The 27,539-nt window shown below is 36.1% G+C and overlaps 1 protein-coding gene across 4 annotated transcripts in view; it reads right to left on the bottom strand.

Moving 5' to 3' along the window:
• Positions 1-27,539, bottom strand: part of SLIT2 (slit guidance ligand 2) — a 403,430-nt gene that overhangs the window by 141,651 nt on the left and 234,240 nt on the right. For all 4 annotated transcript variants that reach the window (XM_060417558.1, XM_004009724.5, XM_060417559.1 and 1 more), the window contains exon 5: positions 12,490-12,561. In XM_060417558.1, the coding sequence (XP_060273541.1) occupies positions 12,490-12,561 (72 nt within the window). The remainder of the gene's footprint in view (positions 1-12,489; positions 12,562-27,539) is intronic.

Genomic DNA, 27,539 nt, shown 5'->3' with positions numbered 1-27,539 from the left:
AAAAGCTATCCATTAAGAGCTTTCAGCGTCATCTTGCTGAAACAATTTCATTAAGGTAAAGGACTGTAAATCACTTAATGTCACATGCACCCCTCAGTGACCTAACAGAATCCATTTATCAGAGAAGCCCAGCTGCATGTTAATTTCACTATCCTTGGCAAGAAAGAGCAAGACTACTTTTAGGTTTTCTTCTTTTAAAAGCAGCTTTTCTTCAAGAACTTCAAATCAAGAAAGAGAAATGACACCCCATCTATCTCCTTGCTATTCCCAACTAGGCATATACTTTACAAAGCTACCAGTTGTTTCATATTAAGCTTCACTGTTTCCGTAATTTGCACTATCATTAATGGTGAATCCACGGCACTGTAAATATTACAGATTTTTCAGTTAAAGAGCTTCTCAAATTATATCACTCTCCAGAAACCAACTTTTTAGAAAACTAAAAACCAAAAATTATTTTCTCAAAGACACTGATTTCAGCCCCAAACACGAAGAAACGCATACTGCAGCAAGAATAAAATTCTACATATATCTACAGTCAAACATTTAAAGCTGTATTAATTCATTCCAAATTACACAAAACTCAAGTAACTCTTCTCCAGCAGTTATTACTCACTTTGTAATGTTTAAAAATTGAAAATAAAGCATGTTTCAAACTTAAGTTTGCTTTCTCCTACCGTTTGTTTGGGGAATTAAAATTTCCTTGTTCATACTAAGGAATTTACTTGGTTGAAACAGAGAACTAAGTACTAAATCCCACTGCTTTCTCCTTTTTTCTTAAACAAATAATCAGCTTTTATCTAAAATCTAGTACCCTGATGCTTAGTGGTATTATTGTTCTTATAAATAAAAAGTATTTTAATGATTCACTTGAGATAAAAACCAAATGGTTGATGATATAGGTGAGTTTTCAGCCTTGCATGCATTGGGAAGGGAGGTACATAACAGGGTAGGCCTATGACCCTAATACAAAGATTAGGATCTTTGTATTATTTCAAGCACAAGATTTACCAAAAAGGCCAATTTACATTTGAGGTTTGTTCTTAAGGGAACTGTTTGAAATAGCTGTTTTTCTCACAAGGCAATTGAATAAAGGGGCAATGATTTAATTCAGTGACTTTCAGAGGGGCCTCTTCAAATTCCCTACTTTAAAAATTATGTACATAGAGAATGTCTCATGAAATATACATCTCATTTTTAAGAAGGTCTCTGGGGGACATAATCATACAGGAGGCTACCTTGATGCCATGCAAACTGTGCGATCTAAGATGAGCAATATAAAAAAGGTGAGCCTGGAGAAGATACAATTTTATTGCCTGTATAAACTAAGGCTTTCCCCAAATAACAGCTACCACTCATGCAACTGTAACAGCAGAAGACATCTCTGCTTATTAGGAAGTATGTGGATGTATAATTTTATTTTCTAAGAAGACTTTTAAAGACTCATGATGTAATATGGTTGCTGCGCTTCCAAGAAAACACTTAGATTCTGGAGCACTTTTGATTTTTACAGATTAAATTCATTTAACAATTAAGTTAATAGCCTTTTTTTTATTTTAAAGTGCTAAATATATATCTGCACTACTATTCTCTAACCTCTTGAACAATTTATCAAAGCCATTTAAATTAGTACAATGGCATGAAGTGTTACCCTTGACACACTACAAAAGAGAAATTGTTTCCAGACAAATTGGCAAAATCTTTTAATGCTATCAAATTTGCCTAATGCAGTCTCCAGGTTAATCTGTAAAAGGGTGAGCTGTATGTTTGCCCATACCTTATTATCCTTAGCTGTCAATGTATAAATCAGTGCTGACACAGCTTCTTTTAAATCATGCATACTATACACAAAAGGAAGCCCTAGCTTGCCAGAAAGCACTCAAGCAAATCTTGTCCTACAAGTACTGAAAGGCAGATTACTTTCTATATACCATCAGAAGTTGAGACACTGGTGGAAACTTTGCTAATTTTATCCCTCTTTAACACTGCTCATGATTATATGCTTCTTCTGATTCTTAACAGAAGTCTAAGCCCTTATTGGCCCTAAAACATTAAGGATATTCGGTTCTCATACGACCAAATTCTTCCCTAACAGTTTCCTGGATGCTGTCATGTCTCAGGTCAAATATCTTCTGGGAAGGAAGGTATTTTATGAAAACGCTACTCATTTGAAAGGATAATGAAAATCAAAGCAGACAATTTTTTCATCAATGGATAGATTTTTTTAATATTCAAAGTTACATTTATGGAAAGTACTATACTCACATGATTGCTCATGAGAAAATCTCTGCACAAACCTCTGTTTATCTGCATATCGTTCAAGATAAACAGTGTCAAAGTGATACAAAAGTGTAATTTATCTCAGAGTTTCTGGACTATTTTTCTGCACCTTGTTTCTCTCACGCTATTCATTTCCTTCACCACCTTTTAAACCCTGGGCACTTCTGCTTTTTCATAAACAGGAAAGGATGCGGTCAGCCATGAGTTTAGTGGCACATTTAGATGTGATTACACACCAAGCCATGGAATTGTTCGGAATTAAGTAATTAGTAAGAGGAAAACTTTTTCGCTTTTCCAAGAAGTAACGTTACAGCTATTTATCCAGACATAAGGTAAATTTGTTGATCTATGAATGATAAAAGAGTACTGGGTGTCTCTAACAGCTCGAGGGTCCTTTTCTAACTTAGCCTACTTTCCAGGGAAAAGCGAGCTAGCACTTTTCTCATTTTCCTGGGAGGAAGAATGGTACGGATAAGACCAGGTGGTTTCCTTTAGACTTCTAACCTGCATAGTCTCATCCAGGCTGCTGAGTCTTCTCCTCCTTATTTTCTACCTCCAACCCTCCTCTCTGCTTCTGTTCAAATTCCAAATCCCCCCTCCCTCTGATCCATCACTCTCCTAGTTTGTATGTGTGTGGTTTGAAGCAGTGGCTTTCTCTTTAATTTCATGAAAATGATGTTGTTAAAAACATACTGTTTTTCAGTCACGAAGTCATGTCCGACTCTTCGCGACCCTGTGGACTGCAGCATGCCAGTCCTCCTTGTCCCTCACCATCTCCTGGAGTTTTCAGATTTCTCTCAGCATTAACACTCTATGATTCTATTTTTAATGGTAACGATTCGTCTTCTGATGCTCTAGAATAACTCTAGACTGCTTATTTAATTTTTTCTAGCACTGCATTCAGCAATGCAGCACACGTTTATCAAGTGTGATCACTCCGTGCCTCTCTCACATAAAATTTCCAAAGCTGATCTGCTTTTCCTTAAGACTAGAAACAGTCTAATTTCGGATTTTGATTAATTTTTGGTATGAAAGATAATATAAAATGTTGCTATATATAAATTTTAACAAAGAGGTATATTAAATGACAAAAAGTTTGTACATTTGCTTACTTGGCATCTTAAAACATAACTGGAGACACTGTATTCTGTTGCTTATTTTCCTAAGATTTCCTGTTTTCATTGTTAACAATCTATATACCAGACTGTTTGAATTACACATACAAAACACATCTTCCTGCATTAACTTTAGTTGGTTTTGTTCTTATCCATAGAAAATTCATATTTCAGTGCAGTGTCCAAGTAATAAGATCTTGTTACAAATTGATTTTCTTTTTGTAAGAATTAGAACACCATAAAACATACTTACCTCTGGAACAATAGTGAACATAAATAATTTTTAATAATTTCGAAGCCAAGCAGAGTCTGTACATACTGTCAACAAAACTGTTATGACTAGGTTCCAATTTTGCCAGGGTTTTTTAGGTATGAGAAAGTTTCATTCATATTCAACTCACTACTGCAAGATGACAAACTCCAAGAATTTAGTTGACTTAAAACACATCAAAGTGATTAGAATCAGTATGAGAGAATAACAACATTTCGCTAACCTGATAAAACATAAATGTAATGGGAGAAAAAGAAAAAATGCTGGTAAGGATATGGGCAGAATCTGTTCTATTTCTTTCCTTGTATGTATAAAGTTCAGGTAAATATGTGTCTAAATATACAAATCTTATGCCAATAATGATTGTGTAACAAGTAGTCTAAGATTTAAGTCATAATATACAGAGGGCATGAGAAAAATTTAAATTAATCCATCCTAGAGAGAAGTTTCTGCAACTGTATCATTTACCTCGGCATGAAAGCACAACTGTGTTAGCCTGGGCATTAGTGAAGAAAATAATCAAGGAAAGGACTTTCTGAAGAATCTTAAATTACTTATGTTATTTGAGAATTTAACTCTTTTGCAATGTTTCAAGTAACACTTTTTCTCACAAGAAGAAAGAATCTCAGCTTTTATTGGAATAAGCCATAGTATACAGTTATATCCATTTGTTAATTTATTAGGAGGAAGTTCAAGGTAACTCTAAGAGAGATGATAATAGATACTGGAGGAAAGACAGCTAAACTGACCTTCCGGTTCTGGTAAGTCTAAATAAACTAATCAGGGAGGTAGAAATTGAAGCTGACAATATTAATAATTGCTAGCATTTATTGAATGCACAGTAAATAGCAGGGTCTTTAGACATACCCATCGTATTATTCCTCACAATTACTTGAGAAGGTAGGTATTATCGTTATTTTGATTTTACAGATAAGAAAAGAAGGCCCACAGAAGTTAAACAAGTTATGCAAAACAAGTAGTAAATGTTTAGTGAAACCTTGATTCAACTTTAAATCTATGTATTGTTGAAGCCCTCATTAGACACAGGTGGCTAGGAAGAGAGATTCAGGAGCTATTCATTCTGCAAATAGAGGTTTAGGCTGAATTTCTAAAGGCAAATTTTCAAGGAAGAAGTCAGAAGAAGAATATTACAGAATTTCAGAGAAGGAAGAGATTGCCCTAGGCAAAAATAATAGTGTGAGGGAGAAGAAAAAATCCCCTAATCCCTAAAAAATGGGTAGAATCCAGTAAGACAGAAATAAAAGTGGGTATTCCCTATGGAGGAGACTGGTTCAAAGAAGAGTTGTGAGCCGAGGCTCTATAATGTTCAGAGTAAATGTCTGCAAGACAGAGATCGTTCTGATTTGAGCAAAGAACTTGTGCACAGATTCAGTGGGAGAGGGGGCTGTGAGCCTGCACAGTTCTCTGAATTTTGGGATCAGTAGGAATATCTAAAGAGACTAGAAGCAATGCCATTGGGTAAAACTCACTGTTCTCTCAGAGAATAGCCTATATTCCTATAGACCCTGTAGAACTATTGTAGACAATATTCCACTAAATTCCCAAAGCTTTACCGTGATGCCTATAGCAAAGCGTTTTGCTTTTGTTTTAATAAGCGGAATGATTTTCAACCAGGAAGTGATGGGATGAAAAACAATGCTTTATGTAAACAAAATTTGGCTGGAACATTGAAATTCCCTAATGATAATATACACTGGAGATCAAAACTCCATTAGCAGGTTATTGTAATTGTTCAGAGGGAGAAAAGTATGGCTGGCTGTCCAGGGTTGGGGAAGCAAAAACAGAAAGATCTGTTCTGTCTCAAGAACAACAAGCAACCACTGAAAGATCAAGACAATGGCTATTTTATACATATGTGAATCAGATTCCCAACTCTTCAATCAAAATTTCTTGTGCGTTTTGTTTTGCTTTGGAAAATGACTATGAAGGCATGCTGTATAGATTCATCTTTACATGAGAAAATACTATCAATAAAAAGAGTGCTAAGGCACCTGGAGACTGAGCAAAATGCAAAGTTGGAGAGGTTGCTGGTAACAAACTTGCCCATAGTTATTGGAGATTATCACAATTCAGTGTGCTTTTTTACAGGGAGTACAAAGCAGGCAATTTACAGGACCACGGACAGTTCCCATGGTACTGACTATGGCATCTGCTGAGTTCCTGATACACTTTACATTTTAGAACCCAGATAACTACAAGTTATCCTTTATGACCACAGGCAGCAATCTAGATGTTAGTGAAAGTCACTCAGTTGTGTCCAATTCTTTTCAATCCTGTGGACTACACAGTCCACGGAATTCTCCAGGCCAGAATACTGAAATGGGTAGCCTTTTCTTCTCCAGAGATTTTCCCAACCCAGGGATGGAACCCAGGTCTCCCGTATTGCAGGCGAATTCTTTACCAGCTGAGCTACGAAGGGAAGACTTAAAATAGATGTTAAGAGGGGCTCTAGTCCTCATATCATAAAAATCAACTTCATTTGCTATCTATGTAAATGAAAAATCATCTCCACAGATACATTAGGAAGGTTCTATGCCTAAGAACCATGTGTGGTATTTATTCTAACACTAAGGATAGCAGGCCCTTGAGTGAGAAACCAGTCTCCCCTTCAAAGTCTCTTCAGTCTCAGGCTCACTGAAAACACTCTAGGAAGGAGCTGAGAGCAAAAAAAAAATCACAATTTTAATTTTATACAAATGCATCTTCTTTTTATAATAATTATGTTATAAATCTGTAGTTAAGTATGATGAGAAATATAGTAAGCTAAACATGAAAAGTGGCTGATTATGGTCAACATTTTGTAAACATGATTTAACTTACAGGTCAAAGATAAGGCAAGTCTTGCATTTGAATGGTAAAATATGTAATACACTCTTTGATTGTTAGGGCTTCCCTGATGGCTCAGACAGTAAACACTTGCAATGCAGGAGACCTGGGTTCTATTCCTGGGCCAGGAAGGAATAGAAGGGAGTGGCAACCCACTCCAGTATTTTTGCCTGGGAAATTCCATGGACAGAGGAGCCTGGTGGGCTCCAGTCCACGGGGGCTGCAAAGAGTTGGGCACGACAAAGCGACTAACACTTTCACTTTCTGATTGTTATATATTGATTCTCTATTATGTCGACAACCCTTGTTCCTTTATTATCATGAAGTATGAGGCTCCCCTGGTGGCTCAGTGGTAAAGAATCAGCCTGCCAATGGAAGAGATGCAAGCTTGATCTCTGGATGGGGAAGATCCCTTGGAGAAGGAAATGGCAACCCACTCCAGTATTCTTGCCTAGGAAATCCCAAGAACATTGGAGCCTGGCAGGCTACTGTCCATTGGCTGCAAAAGAATCGGACAGGACTTACCGACTAAAGAACATGAAGATGACAGAGGAAAGGAGAAGAGTAGATTGATATTTAAAAATTGGCAAGGGTGGAAAAAAACCAAAATATATGTCTTCCTGTGATTTGCTATACAACTGTGAATTTTCCTCCTATGGGTTTTAAATGACCATCCATCAATAAAATAAACTGAAGATGATAGAGTTTTAGAAAAAAATTTCTAAATAATATAACAGTGTGTAACAACATATAGATTAACCTTCTTTTTCCTATTTGCCAAATCTTATCACTAATAATCAGTGCATCCCAAATAGTTTTGTTTCTTAAAATTACTATAGTCATGCATTCTTGTTTCCCAAATGACACCATGACTTACTCAAAGAGAACCAAGTTAACTCATCTTTTAACTTAAATGCTTGTCTTTAAATCAAGACAATATAGTATAAATATAATAAATATAGTAATATATTTAAATCAAGACAATATAGTAAAAAAAATATAAATATTTTCCCCTCACCTATTTTAACCTATGGATAGTTTTAATAGAAAGAGGGAGTACAGTTGATAACAGATGAAAATTTACTAGAATTTGTATAATGCAAGCAGATAGAAAATAAATGTATTCATTTACAAATAGTAAAGTTTGGAATATAGAGTACATTTTGAAAATATACTGCAACATGAAAGAAGAATAAAAAACAGATATGATGTATTTTAAAGAGACTATCTAAAATAATGCTTGTTGGAATTTAATTATTTTAAGTATTCAGGTCCTGCAATGCAGGAGACCCAGGTTTGATCCCTGGGTTGGGAACATCTCCTGGAGAAGGGAATTCCACTATTCTTGACTACAGAATTCCATGCACAGAGGAGCCTGGTGTACTACAGTCCATGCATGGGGTCACAAAGAGTCAGACACGACTGAATGGCTAACACTTTCACTTTTGCAATCTCAATAACTATTGTCAACAATTTGAATTTCAAGTTCATAAATTGGTTTTTTTGTTTAAATCCTGGGATAACATGAGTAGGAATTATTTTACATAAAAACAAGAGACTCTTCGAAAATTTTTGAACTCATAAAATGCATACTTAGAGAAAAAGCTTGCAAGTCTTAGCAATAAATCAAAATTTAATTTGAATATTCTCCTAAGTCATTCAATTGAAAGGAAAAGCCTCATACATACTTGTAAACAAAACAGTACCACAATGTAACATGTCTTCATTCAGAAACGATCAGGAGATAGCCAAGACTTTATTAGTCAGTGTTACATATATTAAATATATATACAAATTTATCAAGAAAAATAATATAAACAGTGATTATTACTTCAGTAAGGCATCATTTGGTAATGATACTATCAGTACTTTCATTCACACTTGATTGGAGAGTTCAAAAACACAGATGTAAATCCTATATAAACTGGCTGCCAGCGACTACTATAAATACAATAAGATAGTTGATATTTTGATATGATCTTGTTATTCTAAGATCTCACTGTCTCAAATGCCGGGGGGAAAAAACTGGTTTAAGTAGCAGCTGGAGAAAATTGGGTAAACAACACAAAATATAAAGGGTCTTAATCCAGTTTGGAAATTAATAGAGATAAGCAAAAAAGTTATGGGATGTCCTCCCTGGAGATATTTAACAGCAAGATAAATGTCCATCTGTCTAGAACAGTTTTACTGTGGCTTGCCTGAAGGAAAAGGAATAAGATCTGCTAATTTGCAAAATTTCTACAGCATCAATTTCATATTGTCAGGATTTTGCCTTGAGCTTATTTAGCCAATCCACAAGATTAAAGCAAGTGCTTCCGGTGAAAATCTTCTGATACTTGGAATTTACTCAGAATAAAGCCTGAATATGTGGTAACTCCCGTAAACCCAGTACAGTGCATTAGACCAATATTTTAGACAGTGCTATACAAAATATCAAGGTCTTCTCTGTAGCTCAAAGGGTAAAGAGTTTGCCTGCAATGCAGGAGACCAGGGTTCGATCCCTGGGCTGGGAAGATCCTCTGGAGAAGGGAATGAAAATTCATTCCACTATTCTTGCCTGGAGAATCCCATGGACACAGGAGACTGGTGGGCTACAGTCTGTGGGGCTGCAGAGAGTTGGACATAACTAAGCAACTAACACTACACAGAATATTATCCTGATGCACCTAAAGCACATATTTCTTCTGTAAAGCCTTCTGTTTTCTCTTTTATCTCTGTAAGCCTTGAATACTAGCCATCATGGGACCATGAAGTCTTGTCCAAACTGTACATGAACACACTGGCATGATATACAGGACAGAGCATTATGCCTCTCCTTCCCACACTGAATGGACTTCCCTTGTGGCTGAGCTGGTAAAGAGTCTGCCTGCAATGTGGGAGACCCCGTTTTATTTCCTGGGTCAGGAAGATCTGCTGGAGAAAGGATAGCTTCCCACTCCAGTATTCTTGGGCTTCCCTGGTGGCTCAGCTGGTAAAGAATCTGCCTGCAACGCGGAGACCTGGGTTCAATCCCTGGTTTGGGAGATCGCCTGGAGAAGGGAACGGCTACCCACTCCAGTATTCTGGCCTGGAGAATTCCATGGACTGTATAGTCCATGGGGTCATAAAGAATCAGACATGACTGAGCAACTTTCACTTCCACTTCCCACACTGAACATTCATAATAATAGTAATGTCAGTACTTCTGGACTTTTACTGAGTCATTACTTGATGACCTACATTTACCATTTTAATAACAATATGAATTAAAATTTACTCTCAGTGCTAACATATTTTACTAAATACTTTTCTTAACTTTTAATGATAAAACTAAACTTCAGACAGAGTCCCATGAAACTTATATGATCCTTTTAAATTAAATAAACCTATAAATGCGTTAAGGTGTTTCAAGGTTGTTTCCATGGTCTTTCACACTTTTACACGGAAGCCAGGGAGAGTAGCAGGAATAAATTGTTCTTTTGACCATCACCATTCAGCAGCCACATAGTTTCTTAAGCGCCCTTTCCTCCATAAGAAAAAAAATCTCCAAAAATAAAGTCATTTGGATGCCATTCTACTCAGCCTTCTCCATATTCTGACTGCTATGCTTTCTGCTAGTGCTGCTATTCCGAATTAGTACTGGCTCACCTTAAAGATACAGACATATTCCTTCCATCACACACACATTTCATTTAATTTTATCCTCCAATCCCTTCAAAACCCAGTAATCAGGCTTTGAATAGGTCTTAATAAATTCTTACTTTCTCAATGTGCTTTTATTGACCAATATACAGTATGAACCAACCTCCTTGAAGATTTCTGTATATTTTCTTTTCAGTAATTCTTTTCTAAATTATTCCCTGATAACCTCAAGCAACACTTTTATCTCTTTCTTTCCTCAGTATCTGTGGCACTTCACAATTTGTTTATAAATCAGGGTCTTGCATATATTTAGTACCTTCTGAGATAACATATATATATGTATTTTTTTCCTACTTTGCAGCTTAATGTCTAATTGGCCCATGGTCTACCTGATCTCTCACTAATATTACAGATTAGTCCATATTCTAATTTTCTCTCTCCTTAGTACCTTTCTCCTCTAATAATCACAAGTGCAAGCAATTACTATATTGATTTCATAAAAGTAAAAATTAAGGCTCAGTGAAGTTTAATAAATTGTCATGTTTACAAAACAAACAAACAAAAATAGCAAAATATTCTGAGACTCCAGTCCTAGGCTCATCTCACAGTTTTTAAATAACTGTGTTTAAACTAGAAAAGGGGAAATGATATAGTGGAGGAAAATATTTTCCAAATCCCACCAAATCAATGATGCATTCCTTAAAGTACATTGGTCAGTATCTCACTTTTCTTTTTATCTCTAAACTTTTAGAATTGCATTTTTAAAGAAGAAACAAAGAGGAATTAAGGAAGAATTTCACCATGACTGGTATCTCATTCCCAAATGAATCCTTAAACATGGGAGAAGGATTACTTGCACACTTGGATTCCCTAAATATCATTACTAAGATTAAAAGCCACCTGTTTTCAGGCTTTAGCGAGAATACTGTTAAAAGACTGCAAGAGGCATTCCCAAAGGGTGGTCAACTTTGGCCATTACTGTCCTTTCACAGAGACATATAGACAACTTGAGTAGGTGCTACATAGGAATCTTTGTGTTGTTCTGACAAGAGATAATACATAGAGGCAGTTTTGAACACCCTATATCTCTGAATCTACTTGAAGATTTTCCTCAGTATTCATTAGAGACTAAATCTAAGCAAATAAAATCTCTTTTAACATGTAAATGCTAACAAAAGTCTAAGGCCAGGATTCTGATGGCGCTCTATATTTATACTTAGAAGTCTATATTTTTCTATCTCTACCCGTACACTTAGAAAGTACAAATTTAAAACAAAAACCATTTACAATGAAGAGAAGATGTAGAGGCCATAGCTTATAGCTTTATAAACAGTCGTCTTCTTTGACGAAGGAAAACATCTGTATCACATTCACTACTTGAGAAATGTTGGATTCCACCATGGAAAATAAGTTAATTCTTGAAAGAGTTTCTGCCCCGTTTATTACAAAGGTAAGAAACACTGAATTCCTGATAGTTAATCTCAGCACACAGGGGCTTTTCCCTTTACATTCCAAACTAATGCAGAAGCTAAAGAAAACACTTTACATCCTAGTTTTATAGTCGGTCAAAAGCAGTCGTTTCAAAAGGTTAATATGATACTTTAAAATTTATTAAGATACATATCGATAATGTTAGGGTTGCCACTGTAATCTTAAATCTGATATGTAAAGACCTATGTGCACTTACAAAACAACACATCTACAGCAGACACCAGATTAAAGATTTACCAAGGAAAAACACATAGGTTTCTTTTACTTTGCTTTTTAAAGAAGGCTATACATACATTCTTTCATAAAGATAAAAGGGAAAATCTAAGAAAAGTATTCACACAAATTGAAAGACACTTTTCTCATTCTCACACTTCGGAATTTCATAAAAATGGTGATCTAAAAGCTATTTTAAAAGCAGTAGCTCTAGGCCACAGGTATCTCCAACAAGAAAATTTAATGTACTCTTTCCAGAAAAAAAATAGTCTGTGTTTCCAATAAACACCAATAACAAGTGAAAAAGGTACTATTGAAATAAGCTCATAGTAAGAGGGAAGAAAATACATTGTAAATGCCTTTTAATAAAATCATTTCTTTAGACTTCACAAGGTTAACCAGAAGGTTTGAAGAACCTTGTGATAACAACTGCAGTTATTATTTGATAACTTCAGTTTCAAGACATCTTCTAAATGAGACTTCCTTCAGATAACATGCAAAAATGATTTAAAACATTGTTACAGTTCTCCTAAGGAAGCATAAAATGCATAAGCTTTCACCATTTCTTTCCTGACACTTTATTTAATATGAATTAAACTTGGAAAATGGATAACTTTAAAAACAACAGTATCAATTAGAAAAAATACTTACAGATTTTTAATATCAACTGCCCCACGAAAAGCTTTCCTTGGAATTGCCTGAATCTGGTTTTCACTGAGGTCACTAAAAAAGAAAAGGGATAAAAGATCAAGTTATAAATATGATTTAAGAGTTATTTTAATAATTATTGAGAAGTGATGTCACTTTCCAAAAAAGAAACACTAAATCATTATAATTAAATTAATAGCACTAGATGCAATTTCTAATACAAATATTTTATATTTCTAATAGAAATTAAAAATTTGGGCAAAATAGTCTCTTGAAGTAACTTTTCAGATCTTTAGTTCATAATAAATTATTAAATATGGTTCTCTTAAATTTAAAAGTTGATTCACTTCTGTGTAATAAAATATTTCTTTAAAACAAACAGCAAATTGTTCATAACTCAATTTTAAAGGGTTCTAAAGAAACAGTACTTGATATTTCTCCAACACCACTGATATAACTTAAGAAGTATATAGGAAAATAGTTCCTTTTAACATCTTAGAGAAGGCTGGGCAAAACTGATAAAACCAGGGCAGTATGATTAAGTTTTCATAGCACTTTAAGTAATCTTGAAAATGGAACATGGCAGTACTGGCCCAACAATAAAACCCAGAGTTCCCGCATGAAATATTAACAGCACATTGATTTAAAACCTTCTTTAAATAATTCTATTATAACCATAAACACAGACCATCTATATTTGCATTTTAATTTAATCGAGAAAATACATTTTAATCAAGGGAACAAAAAGCACTCTTTGAGCTGAAAGGAGAGTTTGTAAAAATTACTCATCTCATGAAATGGATCGTTATTTTCCCTTCAGAGTTCAGACGCAATTCTATAAGCTCATATAGTATTATTAGCCTTAACAAGTAGGATATAAATACACAATGCAAGAAATGTCATCGAAAAGAGGAAATTTTAAATAACATTACCACATAGCAGAAAGCTGAAACAGCACATAAATAAAGTATTAAAGTAACAATGAAGGTACTAAAATTATCTTTAAAATTCAAAATAACCGACGCTTACGAAGAAAGGTGAAGCTACTGACCACGGGTGTGTGGCTGTGAAACAGAGCCATTTTCCAATTAAGCGAAGGCATACTGGACAAATTCATCGACAGCCTCTCCCCCAGTGCTTATGACCAGAGGTAGTTGCTCACACAGTTATGACCACACAATAGAGAAAACTAGCTGATATAGAGATTTAGTGTGTGGTTTTGACCTCATGAGCACCAAGTTTTAAACAACTGAGATTTGCATTTATATCTCAATATCTGCAATGTTCAAATTAAAAAAAAAAAAAGGTTCGCTAAGTAATCTGTAGAAACAAACGTTAGTCTATTTAAACAGTAAAAGTCCTTAGAAAAAAGAAAAGTACATGTGTGTTTTATTCCAAACAGTGAGTTTGTAAGATATGCTTATGTAGGTGTTTATGTCGCCATTAATGTTCTAAGTGAACTGTTTTCTATAGCTTCAGTATATCCCTAAGAGTAATAAAACTTCATTTCCTTAAAAACCGCTTGTTTCTCCAGCTTGTCATTGATTCAGACTGACTTCCTTCCTTTGTTTAATTACATCGAATTAAGAATACATATTTAAAAGCCTTAATGCCAGAAACAGTGCTCAAAGGCGGCTACTAAGCTAAGAGAAGGGAAGAGAGATGCTAGAGAAAGACATCTCAGAAAGTAATAAGAAGTGAGGAGGGAAAAAACTGAGTTCAAGCAAATTTAAATCTAGAGCACTCCTTGAAAACCGATACTGATTTTATTGTTGTGCCTCTGTCAATTCAATGTTTTCTCATCATTTGTTTTCTTTTTCCACTTTTGTTCTCCTAGAACAAAACAAAGACTGCTTTAGAGACTGTGTGAGTGTGAGTGTGTGTGTGCGTGTGTGTGTGTGTGTGTGTTCAGTCATGCCCTACTCTTTGTGACCCCATAGACTGTAGCCTGCCAGGCTCTATCCATGGGATTTCCCAGGCGAGAATACTGGAGTGGGTTGCCATTTCCTCCTCCAGGGCATCTTCCCAGCCCAGGGATGGAGCCACGTCTCCTGCGTCTCCTGCACTGCAGGCAGACGGATGCCACGTGGAAAGCCCAAGGTGAATAAAAATGGCAGAGATGCTGAGTTCAGATTTTAGCCTTTTTGATCGCCTCAGGCAGAATTCTAGAACATAGAAAGGTTTTATTTTGCTAACATTTACCATCTTATCTTTTATATAAGAGTAACAATTAGCCTTGGAGGCTTAAGATCAATGTTTCATGTGTCACTGCCCCAGGAGTAGACTATTCTACGGGGTCTCTGCTCTTGTGCCCACCTCACTCTGGCAGCCAGCTTCAGTTATGGATCTCAGTTCCCTTAAGTTAAGTGGGCAATGTTCACCCATGACAGGAAGAAGAACCTAAACAAGTTTTTAGTGACTTCTATATGCAATATTTAAATTTCAGAAATAATACAATATCAAAATTTATATTTTAAACCACGTAGCCATCTTGTGAAGTAGGTATTATTATTATCACTGTTATTATTACTTATTATTATAAAGAAACCAAGCTTCAGAGATGTCAGGTATTAGTGCTAAACATCCTTTCTGTGACCTAAAACTTCAGAGATTTTTTTTCTTACCTCATCCTGCTGCTGCTGCTGCTGCTGCTAAGTCGCTTCAATCGTGTCGGACTCTGCGACCTCAGCCTCTGACTTATTTCATTGGCATTTTTGTGTGAAATAAATGGCACAAGCAAGAGTATGGAGGTACAAAGCAGAACTTTTCATGGGAGTAGCTTTTGGTCTGGTTTTCTTAGAAGGTGTAACATGCAGTGGAGTAATAAGAGATGAGTTTGGAAGGAGAAATCAGTGATGCAATTAGCAGACATTTTCGTACCCACCAAAGAGTGAGTTCTTTCAGCCGACAGTGGTAGGAAGGTGAGAGTGGTGGATGGGAGCTGAGCAGATGTTTTTCCTTAGATTAAACTGTCAACGGAATTTAGCAGAATATCAGGGGTCAAAGACTCAAATCTAAATAACCAGATACAAGATTTTTATGATAGTTGGGGGAAAAGCAATGAGAATGTCAAACAATAGAATAACTGTTAATAAAAACATTGCTTATTTACTCTGACCCAGTTAATGGATGAGGCATCTCCCACCCTTTAGATAGAAAAGGTGCAAAAGATTGAGAGTGGTATCAGGAATGCATGAAGAACCAAACGTGGAAGCGAATTGTATGTGGATGTGGATTAGGCAAAAGAGAGAGAGGAGATATGAGTCACTTTTAACTTAGATTAGAGGAACCATTAACAAAATTGGGAAATTGGAATTTACAGTGTCTATCATGAGCTTGGTTGTGATTTTTTTTTTCAATCTCAGTATAGAGATGTGATTTTTTATCTCACAGATTGATGACAACAAAGAGAATATAGGATAAGTAAAGCCTGAGTGGTACCATCTGAAAAGAGTGATTTAAAAGATCAGAGAAGTAACACTTATTGGAGACTTAGCTGACTCAAGCCACTTTCAAAATAAAAAAGGAATTTTTGGAAATTTGATGAAAACAATTGAGCTCAATATTTCTCACCCTCCAGTGTTGGTATGGGTGGTTGACAGAAATTTAAGGAGAGGGTAAACATGCCAGAGCAATTAACAGCACAGACTACAGGCTGAGGCTATCTGAGGTTGAATTCTTTAGCTCTTCCATTTATTAACCATGTGACCTTGGGATAATTGCTTATGTTTCCTGTACCTCAGTTTCCTCATCTGTAAAATGAAACAATAACAGTGTCTATATTATAGGACTGTTAGGTGGATTCAATGAAATCATATTCTTAAAGTGGTCAAAAAGTGCCTGACATACAGTAACTACTATAGAGGCATTGGTTACATACATGTTACAGTTATTCTGTTAGGAGACTAAGTATATCTCTGTTCCTTGAAAGACCATTGTAGGCAATGTGAGATATTACTGATGAGAGTGCATTGTTTTGTGAACTATGTGATATGAGAAAAATGAGCCAGAACTACTGAGTTAGCAGGATAAAGCTGCCAATGGAAGAGTCTGTAATTACATCACTGGGCAACAGAGTGTAAAATGTGCTTCAGAAAAGGAAATGGCTTGATTGGAGTTGATTTTTAGGAAGATTAATCTGGCATTTGAATTTTGGAGCAGACAGGGACAATTGGCAAAGAGGTGCATTGGGAAGTATTGTGGAAAAAGGGTGGGTATCCAGTGAACTAGGCAGTTTTTTGGAGAGCATTAAACAATACAGTGGAGAGTTGGGGTTAGGTTCAAACATAAGGTCTTTGATGCACGTTAAGGGGCTTGACTATTTGGGGAGAGTTTGGACTCACTCAACTTTACTGAGGAAGGCAACAGCAAAATGCAAAAATGTGAAAAGTGTTTAGGGAAAACAAGTGTGGTCACTGAGGAGCTGGGATGGAAGACAAGGGGCTAAATTTGCTTTGTAAATTTGTGGACACAAATGGAAAGGTATCACATGCTCAGGGACTGGAAGAACTAGTGTCGCTAAAACGTCCAAAATGATCTACAGATGCAACGCAACCCTCAAAACTCCAATGTGCTATTTTCCACAGAAAAAGAACAAACAGCCAGCCCTAAAATGTATTTGGTCCCACCAAAGAACTGGAATGGCCAAAGCAATCTTGAGAAAGAAGAACAAAGCCAGAGGCATCACACTTCCTAACTTCAATCTATATTACAAAGCTATAGTAATAAAAATAGAAAGATATTAGCAGAAAAAGAGACAGATCAATGGAACAGAATTGAGAGTTTAGAAATAAACCCACACGTATGAAAAATTAATTTATGACAAAGAAAAAAATGAACATATAATGGAGACAGGATAGCCTTTTCAAGAAATGATTTTGGAAAAACTGTCCTGCCATCTACAACAGAATAAAACTGGACTGCTAGTTTCACACACAGAAACTAAAATGGATTCAAGACCTCAACATAAACATATGACAGGAACCATAAAATTCCAAAACGAAAACATAGGTGGTCAGCACCTTGACATTGATCTTAACAATGATTTTTTTCTAGACTTGACTCAAAAAGCAAAGGCAACAAATGCAAAAATAAACAAGTGGATATACATCAAACTAAAAAAGCTCTACACAGCAAAGAAACCATCAAAAAATGAAGAGGCAACCTACAGAACTGGAGAAAATATTTGAAAAGCATGCATCTGATAAGGGGTTAATGTCCACAATATACAAAGAACTCATACATCTAAATATCAGAAAACAAATAACTCAATTAAAAATGGGCAAAGCACCTGAACAGACATTCTCCAAAGAAGACATATAGACACATGAAAAGATGCATAACATTACAAATCATTAGGAAAATGCAAATCAAAACCACAAGGAGATGTCACCTTACACTTATCAGAATGATTATCATCAAAAATACAACAGATAACAAGTTTTGGCAAGGTCACAGAGAAAAGGGAACACTAGTGAACTACTGGTGGAAGTGTAAATTGGTGCAACCACAATGGAAAACAGAATAGCAGGTCCTCAAAAGATTAAAAATAGAACTACCATATAACCTAGCAATCCTACTCCTGGGTATATACCCAGAGGAAACAAAATCATTCTCTTGAAAGCGTATCTGCACCCCTATGTTCATTGCAGCATTATCAACAATAACCAAGATATAGAAATAACATGTGTCCATCAATGGATAAATGAATGGATAAAGAAGGTGGAACAGAATATTATTCAACCTGGTAAAGAAGGAAATCCTGCTATTTGCCACAACATGGGTAGACCCTGAGAGCACATGTTAATAAGTGCAATAAGTCAAAGAAAGAAAGACAGCTACTGTATGATCACATTATATGTGGTATCAAATAAAAGTGGAACTCACAGAAAGAACATATTGGTGGTTGCCAGAGGTGGGAAATTGGGGGGTGGGTTAAAGAAACTGGGTAAAGGCGGTAAAAATGTACAAACGCTCAGTTATAAGATTAAAGTGCTGCTTTGCGTGTGTAATGTACAGCACTGCTACTGTTATTTAACAATAATGTATTATATATTTGAAGATTCTAAGAAGGTAAATATTAAAAGTTCTTATTCAGATTTTTTAACTATGTGTGTGTGCTTAGTCACTCAGTTGTGTCCAACTCTTTGCAACCCCATGGACCATTCTCTAGGCAAGAATACTGGAATGGGTAGCCATTCCCTTCTCCAGGGGATCTTCTTCACCCAGGGGTCCAACCTGGGTCTCCTGCATTGCAGGTGGATTCTTTACAATCTGAACTACCAATCTGAAGCCCTTAAATTATGTGAGGTAATATGGCGGGATGAGATTTTAGAGAATACCAAAGCTACTTCTGTTTTAGGGCTTCTCGGGCGGCTCAGTAGTAAAGAATCTGCCTGCCATTGCAGGAGATGCAGGAGACATGGGTTTGATCCCTGGGTTGAGAAGATAATCCTCGAGAAGGAAACGGGAACTCATGCCAGTATTCCTGCCTGGAAGATCCCATGGACACAGGAGCCTGGTGGGTGTTAGAAAAGAGTCAGACTCAACAGAGAGACTAACACTTTTCACTTTCACTTTCAATGATTATTAATAAAACATACTGCAGTAATCATTTAGTAATATATAAAATAATTTTGTTCTACACATTAAATGAATATTATGTATGTCAATAAACCTGGGAAAATACAAAAAAAAAATCACTGCAAATTATCAGGCATGATTTGGAATTTCCCATGTGAACTAAAATTACTGATCACATTAAATCTGAAAGTCTAGTTTATTCATTTTCTGACATGATAAGAAAGTGAGAAGAGCTGGAAAAGACTGTCCCATTCTGAAGCTAATCTTGGTAGGAAGGATATGAACACAGATGAACATAAGTGGTTTCAAACAGAAAAGGCTTCTTGGTATTTGCATAACTGTAAAGATATAGGCCTCCCAGAGCCAGGCCTGAGAAAGTGAAAGTCACTCAGTTGTGTGGAACTCTTTGTGACCCCTTGGACTACACAGTCCATGGAATTCTCCAGGCCAGAATACTGGAGTGGGTAGCCTAACCCTTCTCCAGGGGATCTTCCCAATCCAGGAATCGAACTGGGGTCTCCTGCATCGCAGGCAGATTCTTTACCAACTGCGCTATCAGGGGGATCCCCGGCAAGTGGTACTAGTAGTAATCACCCTGGAGTTTCCCATTTTGGACCCTCCCTCTTCTACTCCATCCAACTCATACATAAAACTACTTCAGCAGCATCTTGAATCAAGCTCCTTCCTCCCATTTTCTATTGTCATAGTTCCTGTTGGATAACAATAGTCATCACCATTCCATACATGACTGAGATTCCAAACTCATATCTTTGTCTTGATTTGTGATCCTTAACAATACATCCTCCACAATGGCACCACCTTTACATTTCCAAAACTGAAATCAAGTCCAGCTGAAATAACCATCTCCTGAATTCTTACACAGTTCAATTAAGAGGACACCATCCTCACAGTAGTTCGGACCAAAAACTTGGAGTCCTCACCAACATCTAAGATTCTTCTACACCCAACATGCAATCCACCAGAAAGTTCTCTGAACTGTTCAAAATATCTTCAGAATCTGGTCTACCTACACCTCTGATCCCCGGAGAAAGCTACCGCCCCCTCTTCTCTGGATTATCTTCATGACTTCCTCTCTCTCTCTGTTCCCTTTGCCTTCTTATAATCATAGTTTGTCATGTATTCAATCAAAATTCTTCATTGATGTCCCATCTTAAAAGGAGGGGAAAGCTCAAAGCATTATAAGGTCTACAAGACTCCCAAATAATTGATGGACACCTCATCACTTTATCCTTTTTGACCATCTCTCCACCTTGCCTACTCTTCTCCAGTTACACTGGCTTTCTTGGAATTTCCTGAAGCCTTCACGTTGTGTCTCACTTGTGGGACTTCCTTGATACATTCTGCACTTCTATTTTCACTTCAGACCTTCATTCATTGATTCCATTCTCTTAACCCACCTGTTATAAAATCATCTTTCCAACTCTTTCAGCTTATCCACATTTTATTTTCTTAAGCACCTAGCTCCTATCACCATGAAATGCAGGGTTATATACGGTTCAAGACACAGAGCAAACAGTACTCCCTTAAACATAGTTCTTTTCCAATCCCCCAGCTGAACCATGTGCTAAGATCTCTGTAATGTATTTGCTATGTGATGCTGTGCAGATCACTTACCCCTCTCTCCATCTGTGCATCTATAAAATGAGCTAGAATAAATCACTCTTAGGGCCATTTTGCCTGGTCCAAACAACAATATTATTATTAATGAAAATTAGTATTCAAATAACTAAATATCAATAAGCTTGTTATATAATTACAAATGAACTATTAAACATTGCTATTTATTATTGAGGAGTCAGTTATTTTCAGCCTCTGTGCTCTTAAGCTGGCATGCACACATATTACTGTAACACTCAAATTTTTAGTTGATTTGTTTTTGTGATAACTGTCTTTCTTTTGAGACAATATGATGAATAAAGGCAGAGATTTTAGTTCATCTTCTTTATAAAGAATTCCTGGCATATCACAGGCTTTTAATAAGCAAAGGTTTATGGAAAGAAAAATAAATTCTGAAGAAAAATCTTACATGGCAATGGATATGCGTGAGCAAGGAAAAAAGGTGGTAAGTTATAAGCCTGAAGTTGGAGCACTGGTAAGTAGCAAAATCTGGTATTATATTCACAGCAAGGGGAAATCAGGAAAGAAAACTGGACTCCTGAAAGTACTTTTAAATATATTGATATCAAGGCAACACAGGAGAGGTAAATGTCACTGTTTTATAAAACCTTGAGTTATTAAACTAGAGTTCAATGGAGAGATCAGAGGGAGAAAGACAGATTAATGAGTCTTTGTACCACTGTGAGAATTTAACATAGCACACATAAATCTTCTTTCAGAGGATATGCATTGACAAATTTCATATTTGCAGGTTACTGTTCCTAGGAACCAAAACTTAGTGTACTGGAGACTTCAATATCTGAAGGTGGGAGTCAGCTGTGTTCTATTTCTCTCTCTTACTTTTATTCTCTCACTCATGCATCCAAAAGTATTTACTCACAGCATAAAATATGACATAATCATTGCTTTGCGATAATTCTGTTTCTTTTATGGTATGTTTTTAACCAACAACTTGACCACTGCTTCTTGCTAAACAGGGCTGTCTCTCCCACACATATCCTGTCTCTTCCTGGTCTTAATTTAATCCAATGTAGCATATCTTTAAAAGAAATCATTTTTGTCCAATATATGAATGGTCTTTTTTCAGAGATTATTGGTGCTGTTTCTCTACTAAAAATTGTCTTGTAAGTGTGGACTTAACAACAACTTCAGGTACTCAGCAACCAAAGCTTTATCAAGCATAGCAGTAATAACGCACACCTAGTTTTCTTCTGGGCTTCCCTGGAGGCTCAGGGGTAAAGAGTCCACCGCCAATGCAGGAGACACCGGTTCAATCCCTAGGTTGGGAAAATCCCCTGGAGAAGAAAATGGCAACCCACCCCAGCACTTTTGCCTGGGAAATCCCATGGATAGAAGAGCCCAGTGGGTTAAAGTCCATGGGACTGCAAAAATGTTGGATATAACCTGGCAACTAAACAATGCTTTTCTTCTAATTTCCAATATGCTTTGATAATAGTGCTTTCTTCCACATAAGAAAAAGTGTCAACAGGTTTTTACATAACTTACAGATGACAGTTGCAAGACTCCATAGATACCTAAATGTGTTCAATTAAGCATTGATGGATAAGATAATACTCTAAGATAACTTGCATTGGGAAAGTATTAACTGCTAGGTGATACACTTTGATTTGTTTCTATAATCATATCAGAAGTACTCTTTTATTACCATTTGGAGGCAAGGAACTGAAGTTTACAGAGGATATGCAATTTAGCTGTGGTCATATAGCTAGTCTACTTGTTGACATGCCCCACAAGAGCCAAAATTTTCTGAGAACAGATACTGAATAATTCACCATTGCATTGCCAAGGCTTAATACAGTGCCTCGCTGTGGTCACGCTAACTCATTTCAGTCATGTCCGACTCTTTGAGACTCTATAAAGCATAAATAACAATGTCCACAACTGATTAGGGAATTAGGATTATACTTATTGACATTTAGATTTCCAAACAGATTATTTATTTAATAGGTACTCGGGGTCTCCTTTAGGATATATTACATGAAAATGTCATGGTTTACTCTGCTAAATTAAGACCATGATATTATTTTCTTTCCAAAGATATGGTTAAAAAGATTATTATTAAAATGATATTTTAAAATATTATTTTAAAATTTCCAAATATCTTTACTGAGATCAGTAAGATAAACGTAATAACAAAGTTAGAATCATGGTGTTAGTATAAATATTACATATTTCAAGTGGAACACAGTCACTGAAAATCTTTATTAAGCCTACACAATAGTCTCAGTTTCAGCGGATGGACATAAAATCTCTGTAATTTTCTCAATATTAGGCCCAAGGATATGTATGAGTCTCATAATTTAGTCCATAAAACATGGATGCAAATAAAGAAATAACATTTCCTGAATACAACTCCATGTATTTGTATCTGGAATTGCACTATTCATGTACTGAGACATATCAAAGATGTGATACTATTTTTTCATTAAAAAATCTCAATATAGTCAGTAAGACCAGCATATACATATATATGAATAAAGAGCAAACACATATTCATGGTAACATGCATGAGGAAATTAAATAATGAGTGATAATAAGAACGATATGACATATAAATCAGGAAATGCTTTAGCAAGGGGAAAGCATCTGGGTCTTAGGAAAAGCAGTGGGGATAAATTGTTAAGAAGAAATGGGACGCTGTTTCAAAAGAGACCAGCATAAGACCAGAGGCATACGGATATATCAAGGGTGACATTTTTGGCACTGAATGGAAAGAAAACAAAACTTTGCTGCATTTAACTATTCATTAGAAGGAAAGACAGTTTGTGTAGGGATCCCAAAACATTCAAATAAGATGACTGTGGATTTTCAGTTAATCTTATTAGCAGAGAGAAACAAGGTGGCGCTGCCGCTGCTAAGTTGCTTCAGAACAAGGTGCGCGAATAATAAAACAAAGCAAAGCAAAGCTGCAGAAACCTCTGTGCAAGAATGACTGGAAAATAATATCTAACAATATCTACTTCAGAACATAAAGTTTTATTGTTTTTCCTCCCCAATTGTTCTTAAAGATATACTTACAATGAAGGGTCTTCGCCAATATATATATACTCAATTCTGACTTTATAAAAACTGCTCTATAAAGATAGTCAACCATCAGCCTTGCCTTCCAGAATTTACATATTCCAATTAAAAAGTGATTCTTCATGGCTATGAAAATATTTTCAATTGAAGGCAAACTTCAACTGGAAAGCTACAAATCAATGATTAATAAATAAAATTGACAAACTCAAATCTCAACAAATTATGATCCCCACCAAGAGAAAACAGTTACAAATAGACTTTAAGAGTTTTACTGAAATAAAATTTATGTACCTAAAAGTCTATCAGTTTAGACTATACAATTCAATGGTTTTAGATCATTTAGAGTTGTTTATCAATCATCAAATTTTAAATTTAGAACATTTTCACTACCCCTAAAAGAAACTTGAGACTCATAAGCATTCACTCCCCTCTTCCCTCCCATCTTGTAGCATGTATCCACAGTTCATTTTCTATTGTCAGACAACATTCCATTGTATGGATATAGCACACTTGTTTACTCTTCAGTTGATACATGCAACAGGCTTTGTGAGGCAATTTAAAAATTAACAACTACTTGTGCTGGGGACAAGTATATTTAATATGCTCTTTGATTTCTTTGTGATAGTTTTGTTTTTTATTTCCCTGGTGGCACAGGCGGTAAAGCATCTGTCTACAATGCAGGAGACCTGGGTTCGATCCCTGGGTCAGGAAGATCCCCTGGAGAAGGAAATAGCAAACCACTGCAGTACTGTTGCCTGGAAAATCCCATGGACAGAGGAGCCTGGTAGGGTACAGTCCATGGGGTCGCGAAGAGTCAGACATGACTGAGCACACTTCCACTTGCTCAATATAACAGAATTCTAATTATTGGCTCATGGTCAGCAAGGAGTGGTAACTACTTTAAATCATCTTGAACCCTTGCAGATATAATCCTCTCTTAGAAGCCTTGTTGGCTTTGGTTCAACTGTTTACATTGAGTTATAGTGTTCTTCCCCTAATTTTACCTCCATAAACCCACAACAGCTCTGCAATATGTGACATATTCTTTTGATCACGCTCATAGAATTGGTATAGGCTGTGAAAATATCTCTTGATTTCTTCTGTTTTGAATTTGGGATAAAACTCTGTGGGAAGGGAGCTGGGAAGGGGTTCAGGATGGGGGGGACATATGTATACCTGTGGCTGATTCATGTTGATATATGGCAAAAATCATCACAATATTGTGAAGTAATTATTCTCTTAATTAAAATAAATTAATTAATTATTTAAAAAAAAACTTAAGCAGAGAATAGAATGGTGGTTGCCAGAGGCTGTGGGGAGGGGAAATGGGGAGTTACTAACCAATGAACATGAACTCTCAGTTATGCGAGATGAGTTCTAAGAGATATGCTGTACAATGTTGTACCTACAGTTAATATACTGTATTGTACACTTAAAATTTTGTTAACAGGGTTGATCTCATGTTAAATGTTCTTATTAAAAAATAAAAAATAATAATCTGTAAATGTTATGATGCAAAAAAATAATGGGAATAGACATACTATTTTCTTATCACTGTTTTTATCCATATATGCATAGCCATACTGATGCTGATTTAAAAAAGCATTATTTTTTTCTAAATGTATGTACATTGAGACAGACAAAGACAGAGAGAGAGAAATAATAGAGAAAAAAGAGAGAAAGATATAGAGATTAAAAACTCATTGAAAGCACCGGTATGTGTGCGTATATATACACACATACACACACACACACACAAACACACACATATTTGGTGTGTAGATATCTTAATTACAGATCACTACTTGTAATTTAGGTAGAAAAATGTAAAATATTATGATCTAAGCAAGTTTTTCTTCTAATTTTAAAAAGATCTCAATGATTTTCAACTTAAAACAGTCCTATATTACTATAACGCCTGATGATAATTTTAGAAACCTCACATGAAGTCTGGAAGAGTCTCTAGAAAATTTATTTTAAATAGGAGGTACAATGAAAATAATTGGCAAATGCATTCATCTAAGAACTCTTTACAGATCTTCACTTAATCCTTCCATTTCTAAAAAAATCAAGGCAAGTTTCAAGAAAATGTTCTTTTTAATCAGCACATCTCTCTTCCTTGTTCTACAGATTTTTAAAAGGTAGAATGTACTCTAATGGCGCTAAAATACTGCATCAGCTTTTAACAAAAGAGCTAATACTGCAATGCTGCTATTTTACTGCTCACGACGTATGGTTTCCAGTTGAGTATCCCATTAACCTCAGAGTGCAATGATATCATTTTAATTATATAAATTGAAACAGCAATGTATAATACTTATATCACGCAAAAATGGATTCGCTCTACGTGAAAGTGTCTAAACTATCTTTCACTATGAAGCCATAAATTTGCTTTAGATGGCAAACCTGCCTGTAAATTTAATTACTGGTAATTTTATTTTCCTCCATAGTTTAACCTCTCTTAGAGTCTGACCGGGAATATCATAAATCTGTACTTCCATGGATTACTTTGAAAACTACTGAGTAATGATAAATTAGTATTTGCTCAGATTTTAACTTAGAAAAGCAGATAAATATAAGTTGCCAGAAATAAGTATGTCAACCTGTAGAAGTCATCATAGCCTAAATTCCTAATTTGTTAAAAAGTATATATATATTTTTAGTGAAGCTTTTTACTTACATAACCAAACAATACATTTCATGGAAGATAACTATTTTTAAGCATCTGGTGGTAGTGGTTTAGTCGTAAGTTGTGTCCGACTCTTGTGACCCCATAGACTGGGAACCTACCAGGCTCCTCTCTCCATGGGATTCTCCAGGCAAGAATACTGGAGTGGGTTGCCATTTCCTTCTCCAGGGGGCCTTCCTGACCCAGGAATTGAACCCAGGTCTCCTACATTGTAGGCAGATTCTTTACCCACTGAGCTACAAGGTAAGCCCTTAAGTATTTAAAGATCCAAATAGCTATGGGTGAATAAGGAAAAAAAAAATGTTTCAAGTAAGAAACAGATGTTTGCATTAGTCCAAGAGAAAGACTAGTTTATAGGTAGTAAAGTCTCATACTCCATATTCACAGAATTATCTAGTATCATTAGAATATTTCAGGGGTCACATTCCAGGGAACTCATGCAATTTGCGGAGAGGTTGAGGGGCACAGGAGAAGTGTTCCCCATCAAGGATTCTCCCCTTCCTCAGAATTCCCCACAGCATAGCTATTCTAAAGGGAACAGAAAGGAAACATGGTTGTGATGGGTGAAAGTTAGAACATTTCAGTCTTAATTAAATGTGACACACATCAAGTGTGAACAATCCTGTCTTCCTGTGAACAGAGCGAGGAATACAACCAGGCCACTCAAACTAGAGGGTTTAGACTCACGTGGCTCTGCCACTTACTGACTTTGTCACATGGGCAAGCCACTCTGCCTCTCCAATTCCTCACTCCTTCATCTGTAAAGTGGGGACAATAATATCACCCACTTCATAATGTTATCACTTGGAAGAGCTGGAACAAATTAAAGCCTGTGCAATGCTTGGCGGGGTGGTAGGCACAAAACAAGCACCAGATGGTGCCAGCGGTGCCGCAGCCAGATCCATGTTTCTCTCTATTCCCTCCACGTCAGGGTGAACTTGAGGGCTTGGTCTCTGCCTTAGCCATCCAAGAGTTTTATCTGGATGTGCCTTCATTAGCTCTACGACCATGCACTAGTTTTTTGTTTTTGTTTTTTTTTAACTTCTCTAAGCTTTCATTCAGAGAAGGCAATGGCACCCCACTCCAGTACTCTTGCCTGGAA

This window comes from Ovis aries, chromosome 6, assembly GCF_016772045.2.
Source record: "Ovis aries strain OAR_USU_Benz2616 breed Rambouillet chromosome 6, ARS-UI_Ramb_v3.0, whole genome shotgun sequence".
NCBI lineage: Eukaryota > Metazoa > Chordata > Mammalia > Artiodactyla > Bovidae > Ovis > Ovis aries.
This window is presented reverse-complemented; position numbering and strand designations above follow the sequence as displayed.